General features: G+C 41.9%; 2 protein-coding genes across 3 annotated transcripts; one reads left to right on the forward strand and one right to left on the reverse strand.

Annotated features, from left to right (window-relative positions):
* Positions 1–25: 25 nt before the first annotated feature.
* Positions 26–14,749, forward strand: LOC143329062 (dual specificity protein phosphatase CDC14AB-like). Of its 2 annotated transcripts, XR_013077865.1 has the most exons (15): positions 26–561; positions 2,556–2,646; positions 7,001–7,076; positions 7,269–7,361; positions 7,455–7,534; positions 8,073–8,139; positions 8,671–8,733; positions 9,312–9,399; positions 9,582–9,812; positions 9,951–10,089; positions 11,013–11,241; positions 11,426–11,517; positions 12,288–12,428; positions 12,654–13,735; positions 13,842–14,749. XR_013077865.1 is itself a non-coding variant. In XM_076744735.1 (14 exons), the coding sequence occupies exons 1-14, from the start codon at positions 516–518 to the stop codon at positions 12,700–12,702; spliced, it is 1,485 nt and encodes a 494-aa protein (XP_076600850.1). In that variant the 5' UTR covers positions 26–515; the 3' UTR covers positions 12,703–14,749. The 2 variants fall into 2 exon arrangements, 1 of the variants encoding a protein (XP_076600850.1); XM_076744735.1 differs by having other exon boundaries at positions 12,654–14,749.
* A 168-nt stretch (positions 14,750–14,917) lies between these two features.
* On the reverse strand, positions 14,918–23,540 carry dnai4 (dynein axonemal intermediate chain 4). The gene is made up of 17 exons (XM_076744734.1): positions 22,916–23,540; positions 22,642–22,810; positions 22,364–22,527; positions 21,874–21,980; positions 21,470–21,626; positions 21,120–21,259; positions 20,066–20,230; positions 19,592–19,777; positions 19,184–19,338; positions 18,323–18,409; positions 18,014–18,165; positions 17,770–17,930; positions 17,308–17,432; positions 17,029–17,127; positions 16,433–16,659; positions 16,144–16,297; positions 14,918–15,368 (listed from the first exon to the last, which is right to left on the reverse strand). Exons 1-17 carry the CDS (start codon positions 22,972–22,974, stop codon positions 15,318–15,320), a joined length of 2,358 nt encoding a protein of 785 aa, XP_076600849.1. The 5' UTR covers positions 22,975–23,540; the 3' UTR covers positions 14,918–15,317.
* Positions 23,541–23,768: the final 228 nt, after the last annotated feature.

The following is a 23,768-nucleotide window of genomic DNA, read 5'->3' on the forward strand; positions in this document are numbered from 1 at the left end:
AGAGCAGCAGAGAGATTAGCGCTCTCTGGCTCTGGACAGCTTGGTGCGTGTCTCCAGCTCTGTGAGTGTGTGCTGGAATATTCCGGGAATGGTTTTAATTTAGACATGGACGGACTGCATCGTTTGTGAGATACTACTCATTTCAAACAGTCAGCAGGCTTCTGAGGAGAGGAGAGGATCGGGAGGCGTTTTCTTTGACTTTGGAGACTTTTTACGCGTGTGGATCGCCTCATCTGTTGGTCCAGCAGCTCAACAGTTTGTCTGTAGAGGAGTTGGCGGGACTGTTCAGAGTTTGACGTTTTTAACTTCAAGTAATGACGAAGCTGAACTGTGGATCTGGTGTCATGATATTTGATGCCAAACTGGAGGTTTTCTGGGAGCATCTCAAGTGGGCTCTTAACAGATAAGCCAGAAAAAGACCTTTTCAGTTTTACATAGCCTGGAGCAGAGGACTGTGTCTATTTTAAAGTCACCTAAAGCGAGATCATTACAGGAATCACCTCTCAGTGAGTCAAATGGCAGAGGAATATGAACTGTCCGGTGCGTCAGAATTTATTAAAGGTAAGTTACACATGAAGTCAATATGAAATGATCAACTGTAAAGCTTGTTATAGACAAACAGCTGATATACCGACATTAATCCTGGAAAGGGAAACATGCATGTGTATTTGGGTAGCTTTAAATAAATTAGCTGTGAATATTGAGACTTTGGAAAGTATATGAATTTAAAATAGAAACAACACATTGTGACTATGGTACAAACTCTAAGCAGCTGAGTGACAGTAGACTCAGTGAGTGTCTGTGGGAATATCATAGAAATATAACATTGATACCTCAAGACAAAAATACAAAATTACAATAACCACACTGTTTAGAACTGTACTATAGATTCCTGTAGGAGTAGTACTGAAATGCTTCTTTGCCATGTTCATTCTGTAAAGTTAGTAATTGTTATGTGGCGCGTCAGTGTCAGCAGATGACACAGCAGTAGTGACTGTGACACACAGCTCATGGAGGCAACTCACACACTGTCAGAGCCCTCACTCCTGGCTGCAGCAGTGTGCATAAAAACATAGTCACAACTCAGTCAATACAGAACACACTGACATAAAACAGGTTTTAGATTCAGAGCGACTTGTGCTTTCCAGTGACATATATTCTCCAATGTCCGTTGTGAAGACGCATCTATAATTCAGTTTGGGAAGCTTTGAAGTTTTCATCAGCATGTGATATTTGCAGTGGCAGCTGCCTGTGGATGCAGGGGAACACTAACAGGAACTGCTAATAGCTACTTTAACATTTAAAGGTGTCCCTTTGCCAAAATCTTAACAATCGCAGGCTGAAAAGAGGGCACAAGTTGAAGCCCACAGCTAACTCACTGTTAATGGACGTGTCGATTTTTCTTTTGGGCATTAACAAGAAAAGCTGTTGGGCTGCCAGGGTGCGACTGCTGAGGGTTTCTAACGCCCATATGTGACCCCCAACTCCATACACAGGCCTTTCAGCACAAGCCTTATTTTTTCACCCGTTATCTGCAGAGGTTTTGAATTTTCCCAGGTATTTTCATGATGCGTTTGCTGTCTGGCCAGGCTGAGAACAACCAACATTCAAATCCAGTCTTTCTGCAAACTGTGCTCAGCCTCTCAGAATCAGACAGTTCTCTTCCTCACTGTAGGAGCTGTCGCTATGTCCATGTACTTCATAGGCGGCGAGAGTATGGAGTGCCGAGGTCACGTATGGGCTTATTTGGGTCCTTGCTTTGAAAGAAGCCATCGTGTCAGCTGTAAATGTTAGTTGCTGATAATGCGTTGTGGTTCAGATACTAAGCTGCCGTTTTCCAAAAGGTAAGTGTTGAAGTAAATCAGCCAAAGAGAATGTTTCCAGAACCTGGCAAACCTGAACTGTTCCTTTACTGGCTTTGGATTAAACATAAGACGTAAGAAAATGGCTTATTAACAAACTATGCAACCATTAGTGTAGCCCGTCCTTCATAAAGGGTAGCCTGCCTTCATAGAGCGTGGTACCCAAAGTGGCTACTTCTCTATAGACTTATGTAAGTCATTCAGTAGTAAAGGGATCTGTAGTGCTAGGATTAAGTAGTATTTCAACAGGTTAAGTAACAGTCAGTGTGGTTTAAGGTGAGGGGCTTCAGGAACATGCTCTCACGGCTCCTCAGCTAAATAGAGAAAGTGGAATAACAAAGTTTCTGCATTAACACAGTGTGATCTCTACCAGAGACCCTGGAGGATGTTCCAGCTGTCAAAATGACAAATAGTTGACATTCACTCTAATTCAAAATTTGGAAATGTTTGACCTGTGAGTGCCATTAGAAGGTTCACTGGTCAGTACTGCCGTCTGGCTGTGTTTCTTTATATAACCCATTGCTTATTGACCAGCATGGTTTGCTTGATGTTCTACTGTGTGTCCTTGACATGAAAGCACCTGAACTCACACCTATCAATAATGCAGTGTTATCTGTCTGCTTGGTCTCCTGTGTGTGTGTGTGTGTGTGTGTGTGTGTGTGTGTGTGTGTGCGTGCATGCTGTACTCCACAGACCGGCTGTACTTTGCCACTCTACGTGTCAAACCAAAGAATACAGCCAACACTCACTACTTCAGCACGGATGAGGACTTCATATATGAGAGGTAAGCCTCTGTGATAAGCAGCTGGACCACCCACATCAGCATCACTCAGTCAGCTCCACAGGTTATGGTACCGCAGAGTCCTCCACACACAATGCAAGGCAGTGTGACCATACTTCTGGACAGGGCCTCAAGATCAGATCGTAAAGCAGCGTCCACCTTAAGGCTAGAGCATACTCACAAACTTTTAATAAATCAACACAAACAAGCTGGTAAACATTACTGTTTATCATAACTTCTCCTATGAAGAACTTTCATAGTCTGGAGACTCGTTTTTGGCTTATAGGCTGGTAACAGGGTCTTAAATGTAATGCTACACAACAGGGACCCAGTGGATGTAGCCCATGAAGAAAATACAACCCCAATTTAGTTCTGTACATTTACCAGTTTTGCATATAGCACTGTTGCTACAGAGGTTGAAAATTTGTAGCACAGGCCATAAAGTTGTGGCATGAGTATAAACATCTGGTACCATCTCTAAAAACAAGTAGTGCTGTGGTAAATAGATTTTTTGGCAGGACCTAACACCTCTTGCTTCATATCACATCCATGTGTCATGCTTCAAATGTTTGTTGCTTGCGAGCTCGTTTGGGGCTTAGCATTGGTTGATAGCTTGAAACACTGCTTCATTTTCTCATTTGGCTCAACTCCCTCACAGATGGATACAGTCAATGATGCATTCAGGCTGTGAGGTGCATCTCTGCCACCACTGTACTGCAGCAGGTTCTGACCTGGTCAGACAGCAGGAAGTGTCCAACTGTTGTGCTGCTTTTGGATGTTCTAACAAAAGAAATTCAAAAACCAAGAAACAAGAAATAAAATTTCACAGGTGCAAAGAAGATATTACTATTACAGATATGTTGAATTGATAAAGCACATGAGTTATCCTTATGACCATCTGCAAACCAGGTTGTTGCAATAGTCCAATCTGGCACTGATGATGAACTTACTCCTAGATGATGATTCATGGCCTCAGTCTCATTAGTGTCCTGGACATAGTACTTAACAGTCTGTCCATTGGTTATTAGGTTCACAGTCACCAGACCTCAACCTAAATAAACACATATAGAGGTATTTTGAGCGACAGCTGGACAGCACTGCCTGAATGACACTGTGACATCATCTGCTGCTTGTCAGTCCAGACACATTCAAGTACAATCGGCCCAGGAAGTAGTCTCGTCAAGGCTAATCCCATTCTTCTCATCCTGCCCTCTTTCCTTTAATTTCCACCTTCCTTTATGGTGTGGCCCAAATACTGCATTTAAAAGTTTTACCTTTGCAAGAAAACATTCTCAGTTAGAATAAAAATGTGTTTGTGTGAGAAATAAGCCGCTCACTCTGAACGATGCAATACAATTACACAGTATGGCACAGTAGTACTTTAGTAGTAGTACTTACTAGTAAATTAATGTACCTGTCATGTCAAAATACGGTAATGAGTAAATACATTGTTAAATTTTAATCAGCCTGTGAGTGAAGCACATTCATTCCCATATATGTTCAGTCAGTGGTTATCATCCCACAGTAAGATATAGGTCAAGATGAGATCAGTGGCCGTGCCCTGGACATGAGAGGGATTTAGGACAAACACTGGACAACCCCATTCAGACAGGATCATTTCAAGCGACTGTGTGTACCAGCCTGATATTTTCACATCTAATGAACACAGTGGATAGTGTTTGACGTTCTAATATTTCAGTGCATTGAATAGTTCAGCAGGTTTGGCAGTCAGATCCAATGCAGACATGAGTTTGAAGTCAAACATTGGTATTTTAGAAGGGGAGCATAGGTAGAGTATGGAGGATACGCATGTGAAAACACATGGTTTGTATTGCATGAAAGCTCATTGTGTCCGCTCGTAAAGTGTGTGTACTTAGAGTGTGCTTCACTAAGGCAGCAGCTCATCATGCATTCAGTGACTGAGAAGCAAACAGTGAGTGAAGGCGAGCTGAAAGCAGCTCTGTGCTGGGATTAATCTCAAATCCATGAACTCTGACAGAGAATAAAAATAAGATGGCTTTTGCAAATTTCCTGAACTACCAACAAAAAAAAGTGTGAGAAGTCAGTGGTACTTCATGGAGCCAAATGCAGAAAGACAAAGGGCTTTGCTGAATGTGAGGTTCAAGTGTTGGCAGAGGGATAGCAGCAGTGAGCTCTGTGACATTACCATGGTGAGGTGCCAGATATCTTTAAAATCAGCTTACTCAGTGCAGCCACAGAGCTGGACGGTGGCTGCCAGCAAAGGTCTCGCAATCAGTCTATTTTCAGTGCGGCTCTGCGCAGGATGGCCTTTCTTATTGTGAAGTGTCTGTCTGTGCATGGATGCATGTGTGTCTCTACCCGACTGACCAGTGCTTCAAAGCAACACGTTAAAGACCTTGTCCATGTTGCCACTGTCTGTCCTTGGATATATTGTTGAAGATATTGTGCTCTACATATTGTTATAAACTCGCGATCTTATGATGTGATAAAAATCATGACAGCAGATAGAATTTGAATACAAAATGAAGAACAATCTGATTATGAGATGTTTGCTGTATACACTGAGCTGATCTTTGCAACATTGCCTTAATGTTTGTTCATAACATTTTCCAATCAGTGAGGGAGAGTTTGAATCAGGATGAATATCAGCATGTTTCTGTGGGTCAAAGAAGCCTGGCTTCTGTGTTCTGGAATGGTTCCAGCTGGGATAGAGATCTGGCTCAGGCAGGGATGGAAGTATGGTGATCCAAATGAGATGAGATCAAACATGGATTATTTTCACCAAGCAACAGAAAAGTACTTTTTTCGAAACATGAAGAAGAAATGCAGGACTGTTCAACTCTCACAAAACGTCTTCTCATTGTGCCAGACCAGCATCCACTGACACCGTGTCTGAATTATTTGCTGGCTCATTTTGCAACCAGGTGGACAAACAAATCCCCGAGAGGACAACCCTGAAAAACCATCCTCTCCTAGCAGCATGTAGATCTGGGTATCTCTTTATTCATATTCTAAATATTCAAATCCCTTGTGACATTAAATGTTTATTAATATTATTATCTATCTGTCAGGCGTCCCACTGGCCAGAAGGGTTTCGCTCCAGTCTTTTTACTCTTCAGGTGTCCTGTGGGTCAGCTGATGACTGAAATGATGATGTACAGTGGTTGAGATCATATAGCGTGCCAGCACTCATGTAGTTCTTGAATGACAGCGAGGTTGCCAGTACGGTGAGAACAGTTTTCCTGTAGCAAAAGGACAGCCAGGCTCTTAATATGTTTAAGAGGTCAGTGCAGTCTCATCTCAGCGCGTCAAACACGCCGGCTGTCTTAACGAACTTAGCTGCAGATTATCAGAATACACCAGGACGTGTGCTCCACTGGCCTGCAGCGCTCTAAGGAGAACCGGTCTACCTGTGATGCAGGCCAGTTTTATCCTCCAAGTTATGTCAGGATATCTTAATGAAATTCAGTGAATCAAAAAGCTGTGAATAAGCAATCGCCTCATCATGCTCTATCTGTTCATGCAGGTCTGTTTATCAGACCATAACTCCTCCAGCTAATTTAAGTCTTTGACACATAAGTCATTGATCGTTTCTTGTGTCATTTTGTTCCACATGGTGCTCTACCTTGTTTCCACACTTTGACCTCTTTCTACCTGTCAGCTATGACCAATGAATGTGGTCAGACCACAACTGATGTTGGTGCAGCCTGATGAGGCTCTGCTCACTGGACGTAGAAGAGATTTTAAAGTGATTATCATAAGACTGCTGTGAAAATGAAGACTCACTAAATTCTCTTCAAAGTTTCCAACAAAGTGAGTTATATGGTTAATAACTTTTACTTTTCAAATGACAGTTTCTTGTTTTAATGTCAAATTATAGACTATCTATTCTTTCTCCATTGCGCCCCATTTGTTTGGTTTGGTTCTTTTTCAGTGTACAAACATTTAATTTGTTGTAGATTTTATCATGTGTAAGTACAGGTTATCATTATGATTATTAAACTGTCCGAATCACACGAACGTGCATGTCCTCTGCTAAAATCAACATTATGTCAACAATCATTATACTTGTAAGAAAGCAAACCATTTGCATGTTCATGCGCTGTATTCTGTTCACCCTGAACCATCACGGTTTGTGCTGAAGGACATGTTGCTCCAACGGCAGTTACATAATGTCTTACATGTTGTCTGCTTGACTTCCTATGCTGAAACATATGATGGTCTATATGAGGGCAGTAATAACTTGTAGTTTTATTACAGTTTTATTCAGACACACTCATACCTCAGAAGCCACATCTGATTAGCTTTTATTTCACACACATGAACACTGGCAAGTACAGTATATGACGCGCTCCTCTGTTTCTCTGTGATGCAGTTTCTATGCAGACTTCGGGCCCCTCAACCTGGCCATGTTGTACAGATACTGCTGCAAACTCAACAAGAAGCTGAAGGTAAGGGACAGCTCCGCGTGTTACATGTAGAGCAGCACTCCTCATAGCATCCCTTTCATAGATTGTGAAGGTGGGCTGCCCTGTGGTGTCAGTTCATACTCATTGTGTGGTCATTGAACAGTTAAATCACTGGTGCTGCTGTGTTGTTAATACTGATTATTCATTAGATGTTGGCTCTTTTTGTCACTTCAGTCCTTCACCATGTCCAGAAAAAGACTGGTCCACTACACCAGCTATGACCAGAAGAAGAGAGCCAATGATGCTGTGCTCATCGGTGCCTATGCTGTAAGTACATCGTTATCTGTTCTTCTCTTCATCCCTCTGTCTGTGTCCATCTGTCCGTTATTAATAACACATTATAACCTCTCTACCCTAAAGGTAATCTATTTGAAAAGAAGCCCAGAAGAAGCCTACAGGACTCTGATCTCAGGAAACAACACAGCCTACCTGCCGTTCAGGTACGCCTAGACACACACTCACAAACACACACCTTGACTAGTGTTTCTGGCTATCTTTTTGCAGCATTACAAAGGATCCACTGATACGGTCTCTGAATTTTTTGCTGACTCATATTGCAAAGAAACTCCCTATAGTACAAATTAAGCAATCTCAGCATCCTGCACTAGCAGCAGTCCCATCAGATACATAGCTCTGCTTACTTTAAACTCTCATTCATATTCAAATCAAGTCCACCCTGACCAGTCAGTCTAATTATCTGAGTTCCAAAGTGCCCTTTTTTACTCAAGTGACCCCATTGATATCAGTGTATAGAACTGAGTGGAATAAAAGGAGCCGTGTATTAGTGTAAAGGGGCACTTCAGTGATTAATCGTTGCATTTGCATGAAGTTGGTGGACTTGAGAAAGACAGATTCAAACATAGATGGTTAAAATAGATTGACTTCATTGGTCAAATGTCACTATTGGATCCTCCATTGTCCATGATGCAACCAATCACATCTTTTTATTTGGCGCTGTGTCCTTGTGTGTGTCCACAGGGATGCAGCAATGGGAGAGTGCTCCTTCAACCTCACTGTCCTCGACTGCTTACAGGGGATACGCAAGGTAAGCAAGGAGCCCGACCGAGCTAAACTACAGATTTATGGATTACTTTAGTTTTATACGTTAAGTCACAGTTTACCCCTCATACACGGTCTCTGTGGTAGAGATTAGCAGAGGGTCAGGCAGCTCAAGTTTATCCAGTCCTCATCCAAAGAGTCAAACCTAACCCACTTTGTTACATCATGTTAAACTGACGTAAGGTATTTTCAAGGGTGTATTGTAGGGGAAAACAACAGCTGCCCTGAAAACAAATTATTTCTGTTCAGGCTGCAGGTCAGAGGGCAACTGCTTTTTTGTTTACCGCTACAATCTTAATCCTTCACTCTTATGAAAGTTTAAGAAGATGAAAACAACAACAGAGGTCATTAGGAGAGAAATTACATCACAGTATCAGGCTTTATTTTTCAAAAACGCTGCCATGACTCAACTTTAAAACTCTCTCTCTCTCTCTCTCTCTCTCTCTCTCTCTCTCTCTCTCTCTCCCTCTCTCTCTCTCTCTCTCTCTCTCTCTCTCTCTCTCTCTCTCTCCTCCAGGCATTGCAGCATGGCTTCTTTGACTTTGAAAATTTCCATGTTGAGGAATATGAACATTATGAGGTGAGGGCACACACAGACACACACAGTCCCACTTGCATGACAGCTAAAAGACTAAAGATAGTTTTAAAATAAGAAAAGGGAACAGAACTCTGAGAAAGACGAGGCGTGCTGAGTGAGTTGAGACAGTGATGGTGCAGCTCAGGGCAGAAGAAACGGCCACAGCTGATCTGCTTTGGGAGTGCTCAGACATACTTACACATTCACTCATACTTACATGAATAAACAGAAGTAAAAGTACTCCTTTCAGTCAATATTACTCTATTATTGGATTATTATTACTGAGCTATTATAGTCATATGAGTGACTTTGCCTCTGATCGATTGTAACGACTTCACACTGATAGGAACTTTAAAACAGTGCTTCATATTTCATAAAGTGATCATATGTTTTACATGTAAAACCTTGATATGAAGAGTAGCTTTGGCTTAGCTTAACCCCAGCTGGCAGGTAAATGTAGCGGAGTAAAAAGCAGTAGATGTGAAATATAGCATAAATAGATATTTGAAATGTTGCACATAGCTTGAGTTCCTCAGTCACACACTGTGTGTCATCTGCCTCTTGTCTCTCTGCGTCTTTAGCGAGTTGAAAACGGGGATATGAACTGGATCATTCCAGGCAAAGTTGTGGCGTTCAGCAGCCCTCATCCTCGCAGTAAGATAGAGAACGGTGAGTCCCACTCCATCTGAAAGCTTTCCTCTGAACTGTTGGGTTTCACATGATTTCCCACGTGGACGGACCCACGTCCATGTCCCACCCATGTCCTGGGAAGGTTTATTCTGATCAAAGATGCATATTTTTAACATCACTACAATGACTCAGTGCTAAAACTCAATTGATTTTGTGTCCAGGTTATCCCCTCCACGCACCAGAGGCGTATTTCCCATACTTTCGCCAAAATGGTGTCACAGCCGTGGTTCGTTTAAACAGGAAGTTGTACGACAGCAGGCGGTTTGAGGATGCAGGATTTGAGCATCATGACCTCTTCTTCCTGGATGGGACCACGCCCTCTGACCTCATCATCAGGCGCTTCCTGCACGTGTGTGAAAGCACTGAAGGAGCTGTGGCTGTGCACTGTAAAGGTGGGTGTGGATTGAGTCAAAGCAGCTGCATCTGGCAGGAAATCAGACAATATACAGAGAGCAGTGTGCAGCAAGTCCAGGTGTCAAACATTTTCTTCATTTGTGTAAATCCCTCTCTTCTTCAACATTTCCTCCAAGCTGGCCTGGGCCGTACAGGCACTCTGATTGGCTGCTACCTGATGAAGCACTTTCGCTTCACTGCAGCTGAGGCCATCGCTTGGATCAGAATTTGCCGGCCTGGATCCATCATCGGTCCTCAGCAGAACTTCTTAGAGGAGTGAGTCTGAGCTGTGGCTCCACAATATAAACATGCTTGAAGAGGTGGCTTTGAGAGCATTTCAGAAGACTCTGGACAAGACATATTTGAGCTGGCACTCATTTTGGTCCAGAGTTAAATTACAATTACTGGATAGAATCCTAATCCTAATGACTTGAATGACTTTTCTCTTTGAAATTTACACCATTAGAATATACATTGATAATGAATGAACAAACTTAAGGATTTGTTAATAATAGCAGAAATCTAGAACAACACCATCCTCATTCTTTAATTTCTAAATGTTGATGTTAACATGCAGTTTTTTTTAATAGAAAAACCTCAACAACTACTGGATGTATTGTCAAAATATTTAGTAATCATGTTCATAATCCCCAGAGGATGACGTGTGATCACTTTGATCTCCTGAGTTCTTTGATTTATGACCAAATACCTACAAAACTGATGATATTCCCATCAGCCTCAGCTGTACTTTTGGTTTAGTGCAAATTAGCATATTGTATGTTACCATGCTAGCATGCTAAACTAGGATGGTGAACATGGTAAACATTATACCTGCTGAACGTCAGCATGTTAGCTGTGAGCTTGTGAGCTCCACCGTGCCAAAGTACAGCTTCACAGAGCTGCTAGCTTGGCTGCAGACTCGTCGGCTTGTGAATTGTTAAATCTAATTTATCTAATAACAAATGTGAAAGTGTGCAGTGGGACGTGTCCTTTCATCAAGTCATTTGTCTTGGTCCTACTAAACTGATGCAAGAGACAACTCAGCATCTCATTTTTGTCATCCATTATTGTGCACAGAAAAGATTTTCTACCTGCACCTGACTGAAGATTTCCACAGGCTGAATGTAAGGTGTGGTCTGTCCCTTGTGTGTGTGTGTGTGTGTGTGTGTGTGTGTGTGTGTGTGTGTGTGTGTGTGTAGGAAACAGCACAGTTTGTGGGTGCAGGGTGACGTCCATCGCTCCAAGCAGAAACTGGTTCAGCAGAGACTGAGTCGACGGCAGCAGCTGCAGCAGCAGCAGAGTCAACAGCAGCAGCTTCAAAGCCCTGACTCTGAGGGAGGGAGACAAGAAACCATGTCCCGCCTTCTCTCCAGCATGGACGACCTGTCAATCAACACCACCCTTTACAAATCATACAGCCTGGATGAGGTGAGGGGCGGGATTTACTGGCACCTTTATTGTTTATTTTTTCATATAAAATGAGAATTGCAACTACAAACAGACACTTTACATACCGATAATACTCTCTGTCTGTCTGTCTGTCTGTTTGTCTGTCTGTCTGACTCTCTGTCTGTCTGCCTGACTGTCTTTGTCTGTGTATGAACGTGTGTAGAGTAACTACAAGGACGGCAGTCTAACTCAGGGAGACAAACTGAGAGCTCTGAAGGGAAAGCGACCACCTCGATCAGTCTCCTCCTTCTCAAGGTACAGCTTGGTTTTAACATTAGGATTATGGTTGGGGTGAGGCATGGAGTCGTTATGGTTACCGCTTCCTCACATTCCGTCCGAGAGTCGGATGAGAAGATCAATACCACTCTCGTGTCCTGTCGGTTAAATATGAAGCTGAATTGAGAGCTTAACTTAGCACACACACCGGAAACATGTTCTATCTGGCTTGTGTGTACAGATTAATCAAACCTATTAAAGGTATTAAAGGTGCTGATTGGACAAAGCAAGGTCTCCCTTTGCTTCCTGTCTTTGAACATTACTCTGTGCTCCATCAGCAAAAAAAAAACATTTCTCTTCACATGTTTGATGAACAGTCGCTGCCAGTGCATTGTGTTTCCTGTGGTGTCTTCACAATAAAAGCCATCCCATCAAGGTGTCATGTTCCGTTCACATTAGTCATAACATAAACTTTTTGCCTGATAAGATCTCATCTGAAGCCAGTGTGGATGTGGACAGACTCCCCACATTGAGGTCCATCCTGTTAGTTTGGAATTATACTTTTATCATTCTTATGGATTCATGTACTTTGGTTTGTGGGTGTGCTGGACTTTAAGGATTATGAATGTGTGTAGAGTAACTACAACTTTAACTTTTCCAATGATTTGTTAACTCATATACACAGTTCATTTGTGTTTTGTATGTGTGCAGCATAAAGCCTTTGTTTTTTGTGTGTCATATTTTACAGCAGTCACTATGTACTGACATGACTTTTTAAACTATGCGATTTCTTTGTGTTTCTCATTCAGGTTAAATATGTCCAAGACCTCTCACTGCTCCATTCTCCCACCCCCAAAGTCCCCTAAAGTCCCCCTCTCCTTCTCCTCCTCGTCCTCCTCTTCGAAGAAGCTGGTGCGGAGCTCCTCCTCCTCCGCCACACAGATCAAGAGGTGAGTGTCCACCTTCAGTTGGATCAGACTATGTGTGGCTAACAGATCACTAAGATGAAACAGATAACTGACGCTGTGACTCTGTGACTACAAGAAATTAGTAGCATTTCTCGTCATCATCTAGGTGAAATATATAGAGAGAGAGCCTCATCTGCATGAATCACTAAAATTAGAAATGTATATCCTCTCTCCCTCTCTGTGTACTGTGTGTCTCTCTCTCCTCAGTCCCTTCAGCATCAGTCTGTTCAGCACCAGGCCTGCTGTCATTCACTGACCTCACACTTTGGACGTTTCCATCCTGCTCACAGGTCGAGCTGGTCGACTGATAATGAGGTCAGAAACTGGACTATCAGCATGTTCTGGCTGTCTGGGCCTTAAACATTTTTATCAACCTTGGCAAAAGTTGATTTTGATAATTATTCCTGTGACAAAGAAAGGCACTTTTGAGGGCAAGATTGACAGATTCAAGAGCTTTGTAGAGTCAACTCCAAGTTGTTTCTTTGTGTTTGAATGTATTTAAGGGCTACACCATCTTTTTGAAAGTCACAAAACTGGCATCAAAGCTCATCTCTGTCTCTCCAGCAGAAAGCAAATGATGTGTTAGAAGATAAAACACACCAACATGTAGAAAAACAATGTCACATACTGATCATTAACAATGAATAAAGTGTAACTAGTAAACAGGCTTATTGATGACAAAACTACATGTTACCTGCTTTCAAAATAAATCCTAGTTCACTGAAAGTTCTGCAGTGTTATCAGTAAAATGTCCTTTAAGTGACAAAAGTAAAAGTACATGGCCCCACTCACAGTGTTATGTACAGTGTTATAGGTTTATTAGTGCTGATGCTTGCTTGTTTTTAATCATCTTCAAGTTTTGGGACTTTTAACCTGCAAAAACATCAACCACAGATTTTCTGTCAGTGGAAAAAATAGTACTGCCATGTTCTTCTGAGGGTGTATTCACTCTTCTTGTCCATTGGGAAAAAAATGTAAAATTATTTCAGAGGGTATTCACTGACAGGCAGATGCAGACTTGGGATAATGCTGCTGTAACCTGATCTGAGCAATTAACATACTGCACACTTGAATGTTACAGAGATATGGAGATGATGTTGGTCAGTCAGGTGGTCACAGGTTGGTTCAGAAGACATTCAGATGAAGCCTGAGTAACTGAGTTTACATCACATCATAGGAAGCAGCATGAAGAATGACTTGGACTAGAGTGTAAATCTTCACTGATTTGAGGTGTTACTGGTTAAAAGTGGTGGTTTACCTCATGATGAGCAGTGACAGGAAGTCTGGGTGTATTCTCTACATTCCTGGACGCAACACTCAACTCAAGGCTTTGCCATGTGGGTCTGGATACAAGTTGTAAGGACATAAAATCAAGACGTGAGTACGGATCAGAAGGAGGAGGTTGCCAGGTTTTGGTTTTCCATCTGTATCCCCCTTTTAATGTAACATCATATTCAAACAGTGTGTGAATAACATCAGTGGAGGAGTGGAAACGAAGCCATATGACTGTCAACTGCAACTCCACTTTATTATTAGAACATGAATATATTAAATTAAACAAATCTTAGTTATTAGCAAATGTTTTAGCAAATCAAATGTATCAAACATGAGGTATGGAAACTGTGCAACACAGGAGTTTCAAGGAGAAGAAGAATTGGGGGGACATTTTTATGTGCCAACAGCCAGAAATGTCATTTATCCGAGTCATTCATAAAGGGAAATTCTTCTGTGTGTGTGCAAATGTATGTACTAAGAAAATTTGTTTTACATTGTTGTTCGATGCAACATGAACTCTAATCTTACTATGCAAATGCTGTCCTGATTTAAAACTGTGCTGTTACTATCATGAAATGTGTTTATCTGGTCATGGATTGACCATCAAACTCTGGATGATTCCAAAAGAAGAAAAATACTCACTTGAGATAGATCATTTGATAAGATAGCTGCCTTTAGTGTTGCTGCAGAGATTTTTGATATGAAGAATCAATATTGTGAAAATGATTCAGGTTACCCTTGATTATGGATGTACTGAATATCTGTGAAGGTGGGTCCCAAACAAACAACATGATTACATCTAAGGTTTAAATACATTTAGGGAAAATCACAATAAACATTGGATGGAGCCCTCCATGCAGCCAGTTGTGTCTCCGCAGGTGTTCTGGTAACTGGTGACACTTCATCATAGCAGCAAATGCTGAGCACACAGAAAATGATGTCAAATGTAATTTGCTCATTTGACATTGGTATGTTACATGTCAAATTGTTGTTGTTTTACCAATAAAAGTTTTTGCCTTTAATCCACATTCCATGCAAACATCACCTTCATCTTTTTTTCAAGATTATTTTCCTGACTTTATTGAGAGAGGCGAGGACGACAGTATGGACGGCTTCGACTACAGAGATAAGAAAGGAATAGAATCTAGAATATAAGAAATAGAAACCAGGAACCAGACTAAGAAATATAACTGAACAGTTAAATAACTACATATAACATGACAAACTTTTGTCCATCCTGTTTAATGCAAATCTTTTCATAATACACATTCTTTATGATAATAAAAAAGATAATTCAGTATGTCTCATATTGTGTCCACATAATTTCTCAAATGCAGTGTCTTTAAAGGAAGAGCAGAAAGTGACCCCTGAGGTTGAGCCCCCTTAAAGCCTGAACAGGCTTTTGGTTTTTCCCTCTTGACAAACACAGCTACCACTAATCTGATGCTTTCAACAGCAAAAACCAATGTACAGTAATGATTTATGTGACTTAAATATACAGCTGTACACATACTGTATACTTTTTTCTTTTCACTGATCCATCTTTTGCACACAGAAACCCACATAGGTTGAGTCTGAGACATCTGTGTGTGTGTCTTAAAGCTTTCTGGAAGCTGCAGAGCGAATGATGGCTTCTAGAATATCCACCTGAAAAAAAAGATGCAGAGACACACTTTGAGTTGTTTGCTGTGCACTGGCTGTCATGTATCTGTTAGTGACTGACTGAAGAAAGAAGCTTCCAAACTGCGTCAAAAGCCTCCCAGCTACTGCACATGAATGCAGACAGCAGTATGGTATTATGTCATTGAAAGCCACATGGATCAGCAGCTCATCAGCTGTCATGCATACATCGCCCTGTCTGAACACTGACGAGTGTTATTTGGATTGACTAGTAGTTATTTCTTTGCCTCCATGTGTCTCTGGGCGTGAGAGTTTTGAACTAGGGTACATTTCAGTGTTCATCTCAAGGAAGAATACACAGACATACCAATAATATACAGCACGGCAAATTTCAATATAGGCCTATAAATATCCTACAATACACTGCATTTATTGTCTGTTGCATTGTTTCCAAGACAATTCCATATGTACAGTTAGGGCTACATCTACAGTAAGTTGCCGAACAAAAAGTTTCCCTTATAATTGTCAGACAATGTAAATAATTAAGGAAAGTTCCCAGCTGTACCCTCCAAGCATAAAATGACGTTGCAGGCTGTGCATTTGCAATATTAGAGTATGGTAATTTGAGTGAGCACTTGCCAACAAGCCCTGCTCTTTGTGCTTAAAACATGGTCTGAGTCTCTGGACGCACAAGTGAGCATGATCATCTGATGACACATGAGTCCAGCATCACTCACATTTGCCTCAGCTGTCCATGCCAGCAGCAGGCTGTGCGTAAAGGCCACCTGTCCCTTCTTTTTACCTGGCTGCTCTCTCCCACACTGAGGTTCTTCAGCTGGTAGACAGTCACTTGTCCATCACTGTCTCCTACCAGGACACAGTCTGTCTGTGTGGCGAATAGCAGGGACTTCATCTTCACATCGGGGGCAGCGGGCTGCACAATGATTGGGTCCAAACTGAAGAAGAGAAGAGAATATAGTGGACACGCAGGATTACTCATGGCTCAGGTTTCACATGAGAGAGACAAACAGGGTGAAACTGAGTGAGACAGAGAACAATCGCAGACAGATCCTCCCCGCAGTCTGACTCACGTGCTGGACTTCAGGTCCCAGATCTCCAGCTGTGCCTCGTTGATTGCTCCGAATACTGTGGCCCACTTTGGGGACCACTTGATGTCACAGACGGCTCTCTGGGTGGAGGTGAAGCCTAAGACGGGGTAGAGGTGGCCCTGCTTCCACAGCTGAATGGTCCAGTCAGAGGAGCAGCTCAGGAACACATCAGGACTGAGTGGACACCATGTGGCGGAGTTCACAGGACCCTGAAGGGCAAGAAAGCTATTGAAGTTCTCTGTGATTACTCAGAGCAAAGGCCCACTCAAACAACATCAGCAACAAGTGGTCACAGAATTAGGTTTTAGTATCTAGTTGTTACATGTATCAGCCTAACTCTAGTCAACAGAAATGTGCATTATGCCCCCCTCCCCATGAGTAACATAAGGTACCTGTAAAGCAAAATTAATAAAAAAAAAAAAATAGCAACATCACCCGCATTAAAATGTTACTGCATTTTTACAGGAAACAGCTGAGGGTCAGGAAGTAGTGCATTGTGGGAGAGAGCATTAGGCCTCGTGGTCTTTTATGCTTCACTTCGTTTAAATGAGTCTTCTCTGAAGGAGATGGTGACTTACAAAGTGTTTCCTGTAAGTGTCCAGAAACTGCTGACTGTTGGAACAGGAGCACTTGTGGATAAGACCCTCCCACGTGCCAACCAGGTACACACTAGAATCCTGGAAGAATGAAACACAGTAGAGAGGTGTGATGGACGATCCAAGACCTGGAAACAACCTTAAAAATATTTATTTGACTGAAATTGTCAATGTCAGCACTAATTAGCTGCAGTTTGAGGCCAGGAACTAGGCTCAGGTTAACCAGTCTACCAATCCATCAAATGTCTGTTATCAACTTACTGTCGGATGGAAGTCAAAACACAGTCCAGGAGTCAGCGCTGACAGAACGCTCTCAGTCTTGTTTTCTGTCTTGTTCCCTCCAGCCTTCTTCTTTGTATTCTGAATCTTCTTGAGCTTCATCAGGTCTATGGCAAGAGATGCACAACTGGTTTGAAAAGTACTCTATCAACAACAATACAATATTTATTTGTTACAAACAAAGGAGGCAATTAAATGCGAACACATTCTTGTAGCATTATAAGTATGTGTGGTTTTGATTTTACCCCTCTGCAGTTCTAAAATGACATAAATGAATTAATTAAGCACTGTAATTTTTGGTGTACTGACACATTGTTAAAAGGTTGTGTGTCTAATATTTTTCCGAGTTCTCGGGGCTTCTAAATGAACTGTTAAAAAGGTATTTCTCTTTCAACAGGTAGAGAGGAAAATGGTAAACCCCTCATCTGTTGCTGAGTACAGTACCTATGCAGTCGAGTCCATTGTTGCAGACAAACCACTTGCTGATTCTGCCATCTGCAGCTACAGAAAAGAGAGCTTCTACCTTCTCCTCTTCTGTTAAGCTCAACTCCTGTTGTATCCACCTGAGCTGCCACACTGGACCCAAGTGTTTGTTGGGACATTCACTGCACAGAAACACACATAAATGAGTCAAGAACTTATTACTAATTATTTTTAGTGTGTGATGTAAGAGCTGTGCGGTCCTCACCTGCTACTGATGACACATGACTTGTCTTGACTCTGCACATTGTAGATAGCAATACCGCCATCTTGCATCCCCACAGCCAGCTGACTGGGGTTATTGAATGAGAAATCCAGGGAAGTGACAGCGCTGTCACAGTGGATGACACGCTCAGGCCACTGCAGAGAGGACACATGACAACACCTGGAATGGACAGCTGGCACTCGCACATGAACTAAATCCTCCCTCGACATCCTGCATGGCGCTGACGAGACATCGAGCACTGGAGGACAATGTCTGCAGGTTTGGGCTAAATAAAAGTTGAAACAGTCATACCATGGGGTTTTTGACAGACCAGCAGCACACCAGGCCTGGTTTCTGATCACTGGAGTCAAGCTCATCATAGCCCACAGCCAGTAGGTCCTAGCAGAGAAAGCAGAGCACAAGCAGATTTGTCTTAGTGAAGTGGCACACATTTGGTTTGTTACAGAGAATCCACTGTGTTATAACGGATTGATTTTTATATATTACTTGATTATAATGCTTTAAGCAGAAAGACTTGCAGTTGTAGAACCATAAAAGAGTAAACATTTGCTGGTATTGTAATTAAAGTGTCAGGAAGAACAGCTCCCTCAATTTTGCCTGTTACCATTAAATGGCAGACAATTGAGATGGTGTCCATGTTAAAATAGCATTGACTTGCTCTCTCACTTACCTCTAGTAATATCTAGCTATGCAGATATTTTTCATGTGATATCCACCTCTGAAACATGTATCAGCACCCCAATACAAAGGAGGTAAATGAAATGCTGTTTGTGCTGCGCAGAGCATTTAAAATGACATCTGAAACGCTCAGCAGACGTTTATCTTCCCAAGCAATGTTCAGAGTACTTCCAGAAACAACTCTTAAATTGACATATTTCTTTAATCTAAAACTAAAATGTTATGTTATCAGCTCCCAGCAACCACTGCTAGGACAATGTGAAAAAGGCAAGTTTTTTGTGATTTGGTTGAACAATGCAAAGAAGAATCCAGACTGACAAACAGTAATCATCTGCAGTGGCATTCTGCAGACATGATCAATGCTTGTATTCTGATTTTCCATGTTGCTAATAATTAGTAGTATCAGTGTAGTTGCCAATTACAGAATATCATAGGGAACAAAATGGCTGTAAAAGGTATGTGTGACTGTGTTACCGGGTTCCTCTTGTTCCAGGCCACGCTGCTGACACTGCGTCCTCGGCTGAGCTCGCAGCTGAAAGCCCAGAGACGCTCCACAGTTGGAGGTCGAGGGCCGTCTGTATCCTCCTCCATCTGCTCCACTGTACCAGGCTTAAACGGACTATCTGGGTCTGACACAATCATTACATTTATACTCACTTCTTTTTACTCAGATGGTCACATTTTGTCCATTAGCATCCATTAACACCTCATCTGACTTCACCCATGGTTGGGAGGCAATATGTGTGTATATTGTAGCAGTTATGAGGTGTAAATGACACCAGAAAACAAATTATTACACTTGATTCACCTGCATCATCACTATTGTGTCAGTGCTTCTGAAGAGAAAAAAGTACAGCCCATGTGATCATGAGCTAAGTTTACCTTCCAGTACAGGCAGCTGCCTGTAGGCAGCCAGCTTGGCTTGGAGGGTGTTCCCCAGTATGCTTCTCTCCATCACTCGTAATGAGTCTTGGAATTTCTCTGACAGTAAGATCAGCTGCAGGTCAGACTCAGCGTTCAAACTGTTCCCAAACACTTCCACTTCCTTCAGTGAGCTAGCAGCACTAGCTGAAGAGAAATACAAGAAAATTATTCAGGCAAACTATTGCAAAACTCCCAAATTCAGAGTAAAAAAAAAAAAAACAACTGGAAGAATTCTCTTCACTTCAGTTCTGAGTCTCAGCCTTTTCTCTGCACAGTATCTGAGAGGTTAAGTTCATTTACTACACATTCATTGTTGAATTATCTACCACAAAGAAAAAAAATTCTGTGTATTATTGGCTATTTGGAGGGGAATTAAATCCAACAAAAGCCAGACTGGAGCAGACCATCTCCTCCAGTGTCCCACATTATTACCTGTACTGGCTGTGCTGCCCAATGACACACTCCTCTCTGCACCTCTGCTGGTGTCCATAACAGTCTCTGGATAGTTAGCCGTCTCTGGTTCATGGCTACACACTGTTTCATCCTGTTCAGGGCTGATCAAAGTGTCGTACATGTCCCAGGTGGTAACAGTCGTGGCTATGGAAATGGAAACATTTGAAAACATTGTCCACCACTGAAAAGCCAAAAACTGATTTTAAACAATCTTTAAAATGTTACATTGGTGACGTTTATTTCTACTGGTCTTCTTCTGCACTGCTTTTGCAGGCACAATTCTACACTTCTTTGCGCATTACTACCACAAACTGCAGCCAACTTTCCATAGCACATACAGTGGTCAGAAACTCAACATAAAGTACACCAATTATCTCTATTTGTATGATAACTTAGAGGCTCAAGGGGTATTCTAAAAAGGGATTGATCAGACTCCTTCAGCAGTTAGAAGTCTAAAGATGTTACTGTAAAGATGCATTAATCAATATCATTTTTGTATCAACAATGTATCAACTGACACTAGCAGCTTTCGGCCTCTTTTATCTCATTGTTTGCTTTCTGTCACATAATCTACCACCTTGATCAGCCTTGTTTCAGCAATAGCAGGCTGTTGTTTTTAGTGAAAAAAACTCTGATAAACCCACTCAGCACTGTAGAGGACAAGCCCAGTATTGAGAAGCAGACAGACACGGTTAGACACTAGCTGGTGAACGTGGTTAAACATTTAGCATCTTAAGAGGCAGATTTTATTCTCAGGAGGTGGTGAAGCCCTAAACAGCCCAATGGGAGACTACACTGGATGTCATCAGGTAACCAGAAACTTGACTCCAAATGAATTCTAACCTTGCTCTGTGTCCACTGGGTGTTTAAATTAGCAACTGTTGTTGGCCTCGTCTTAGCCACAACAACTTCACAACGTCATAATATGTCAGTATTGTGTTCAGCTTGTTCCACTGCCGTCAAATGGCAATAAGGAAAAACAACTAATGCATTTTTAAAATTGTAAGCTCCAAGGGAAAACAATGAGCCTAACCTTTGTCCACCATGAACACAGAGTCACTCTGGACCTGTTTATTTTTAGCTGCTCCATTCGACGTCTGCATTGATCGATCCACATACTTATCATTGCCCATTCTGTTCCTGCACACCTCAGCATACTGATTGTTTCTCTCTCTGTGAAAACAAGGTAAAGATGACGTCAGCTTATTAAAGCCAAAACATTTTCCAATTATTGATAAATAGACAGAATTCACTTCTAGTCCACAGTTACATACTGCATACTGTGTACCGCGTACTTATGCAGTACTACTCAAATTCGGCTTGGTACACATTTCAGATTTTGTCACATCGCTGAAAAGTCAGAAAGCAGAGGAATTCACTCACATGATATCTTCTGCATCATCAGCATCCACTGACACAAAGGTACTGGGTATGTCCAGGAGTGAAATGCTGTCTGTCTCTGAGATGTAGACATCTATGACCTCTTTCAACATATCTTCTGTCACACATTCTTTCACAGTGTGTCTTTTCCCCTGCAAATCTGGCAGAGAACAAAATGCAAGAAACTCACCACGTGACCACAAAAGATCTGCTGCAGAGAACTGTGACATTTAATCATGTTGAAATATAACAATAATCAATGTTGAAGATACAACTGTACTGTGCTGCATTTAATTTAAATGAACTCAACAAACTATTTGTAATGAACCAACCTTAGAGACTGAGCTAATAAATATATTCATAAATTACAAATACAAATAAAAATAAAAAATAAAATCAGAATGAACCTGGGAAGTTGATGGGCAGGTCTCGTTTGGAAAATGTATCCTCAATCTCCTCATTCATTGATTCCATGGTAGACTGGCTGGATATTCTGCTGCTTCCTAATACTGACCTGCAAAACAATGTCAGACTACACTTTGTACATTTGTACTCACCATGTCAAACACTGTTATTATATACAATACCTTCTAAAACATGTAGTTACAAATCATATTTTATGTCTTTAAAATGATTATTTTCTCCTCCAACATAACCTCTCTTATCAATAAATCATACATTTGACTATGTGTGGGTGATTTCATTGATTCAGTGCTGATGTATATTTAACAAAGTGGCCTCTGGTTGACAAGCAAATATGTTTCACAAACTTGCTGGTGGTTTTCCTAAATTCCCATATGTTAATGCTTTCTTATATGGGATCCTCATGTCATCTCAGATGAGCTCCAGCTGTGTGACCATCAGCTCAGCTGGTGTAAAAGAAAAGAGCTCTGGCACCTGGTGAAAGGCATAGTGAAGCTCCCGGTGGCTGATGTCTGGTCTGATGCTGATCCAGCAGAAATTTCATCCAGAAACAGCCTGCTGACTTTGACCTGCACAGCTGTTGGATCTTCCTGGCACAACGGCTGAGGAGTGACGTCATTGTCGTCTTCATCGAGCACCTGCAAACAGGAACAATTAGCCACCTAGCTCAAACATTGCTGCTACTACATTAGCCTGCGGCTGCTACACACACGTAGCTCGATAAATACTCGCAGCCTGCTGGTTTAAGTTACCCGCACAGCCTGTCGCGGGGTCTGAATGACGCTCTTCTCCAGAACTTTGCTGCCACCTCCCAGACTGAAACTTCTTCTGCTCGGGGAACCGACGACGCTGTTTGTGTATCTAGTACTTTGGTTGACTCCATGTATGCCTGATACTGAAATGCTTATTGTTCGAGAAGAGCTAGGAGGCAGCAGAATGACAGATTAGGAGAACAGTTAGCATGGCTCCAGTTTGGTTGTTTATATTGACCATGTTGACACAATGACATGAAAAATGTCAACTTACGGCCTCAGCACCAGAGTACGTTTCTTCTGTCTGTCTTCTTTAACCACAGAGGTGGACATTATTGTAGTGTAGTCGTAGCGCTACTAAGCTGCCATGGCAACGTGACGCCACGCGCCCCTCCAGACAGTCCACAGTAATGCGCCCCCACAAAGTAAATAAATAAATAAATAAATAAATAGATAGATAAAAACATTTCGGATACCACCTTACTTGTTAAAGTTTAGAAAGAAAGGGAAGAATAACTTGCTGTGGCAAGTGGCAGAGTGTGATAAAACTTTATGGCATATCTCTTCCTCAAAGGATTGTCTTTATTTAACCTTATCCAAGGTCATATTTTATGATTATGGTTCCAGGTGTTTATCACAACAAATCTCATCATTTTAGTTCAACAACAAGGACGCAGTCTGCCCTTCCGCCAGCCTCATTCTTGACCTTAGGCCAGAGTCTGATCTGTCAGGGTTGAGACAGCATGGAGGCAAGAGAACATGTGCACCTTATCACATCAAGTGATCTCTGCTCTATAGATAAGACTCATATATGAACGACAGGAAAAATAATGACCCACCTGTCTCATAGACGCTGTGTGTTGTTCTGCAGGTCTTTACAAAGACTTCAGTTTTGAATCCTTGTGGAAAGACCAGGCAGGAAGAAGAGGACGGACGAAAGAGAGGACAATCAGAGAGAGGAGAAGATTAGCAACGACACAGCAGAAAGGCAAAACAGGTCAGTGACGGACATATTAATACATCTGTTTCTCATCTATCAAGCTGTACATACAAAGCTAAAGGAGTGAGCTTGTGGCAAGTTCACTGTGTTTTGCTGTGTTCCTCCAGGATGAAGCCAGAGTCCAACA

Source organism: Chaetodon auriga, chromosome 12, assembly GCF_051107435.1.
Source record: "Chaetodon auriga isolate fChaAug3 chromosome 12, fChaAug3.hap1, whole genome shotgun sequence".
NCBI classification, from domain to species: domain Eukaryota; kingdom Metazoa; phylum Chordata; class Actinopteri; order Chaetodontiformes; family Chaetodontidae; genus Chaetodon; species Chaetodon auriga.

Coding starts and splice junctions, on each gene's coding strand:
- LOC143329062 (XM_076744735.1), top strand. CDS start 516: ATGGCAGAGGAATATGAACTGTCCGGTGCGTCAGAATTTATTAAAG. Junction 7,362..7,454: donor TGCTCATCGGTGCCTATGCT/GTAAGTACATCG, acceptor TCTACCCTAAAG/GTAATCTATTTGAAAAGAAG. Junction 10,090..11,012: donor CAGCAGAACTTCTTAGAGGA/GTGAGTCTGAGC, acceptor GTGTGTGTGTAG/GAAACAGCACAGTTTGTGGG.
- dnai4 (XM_076744734.1), bottom strand. CDS start 22,974: ATGTCCACCTCTGTGGTTAAAGAAGACAGACAGAAGAAACGTACTCTG. Junction 20,231..21,119: donor TGTGTTCATGGTGGACAAAG/GTTAGGCTCATT, acceptor CCATTTCCATAG/CCACGACTGTTACCACCTGG. Junction 16,660..17,028: donor ACACTTACAGGAAACACTTT/GTAAGTCACCAT, acceptor CTTGCCCTTCAG/GGTCCTGTGAACTCCGCCAC.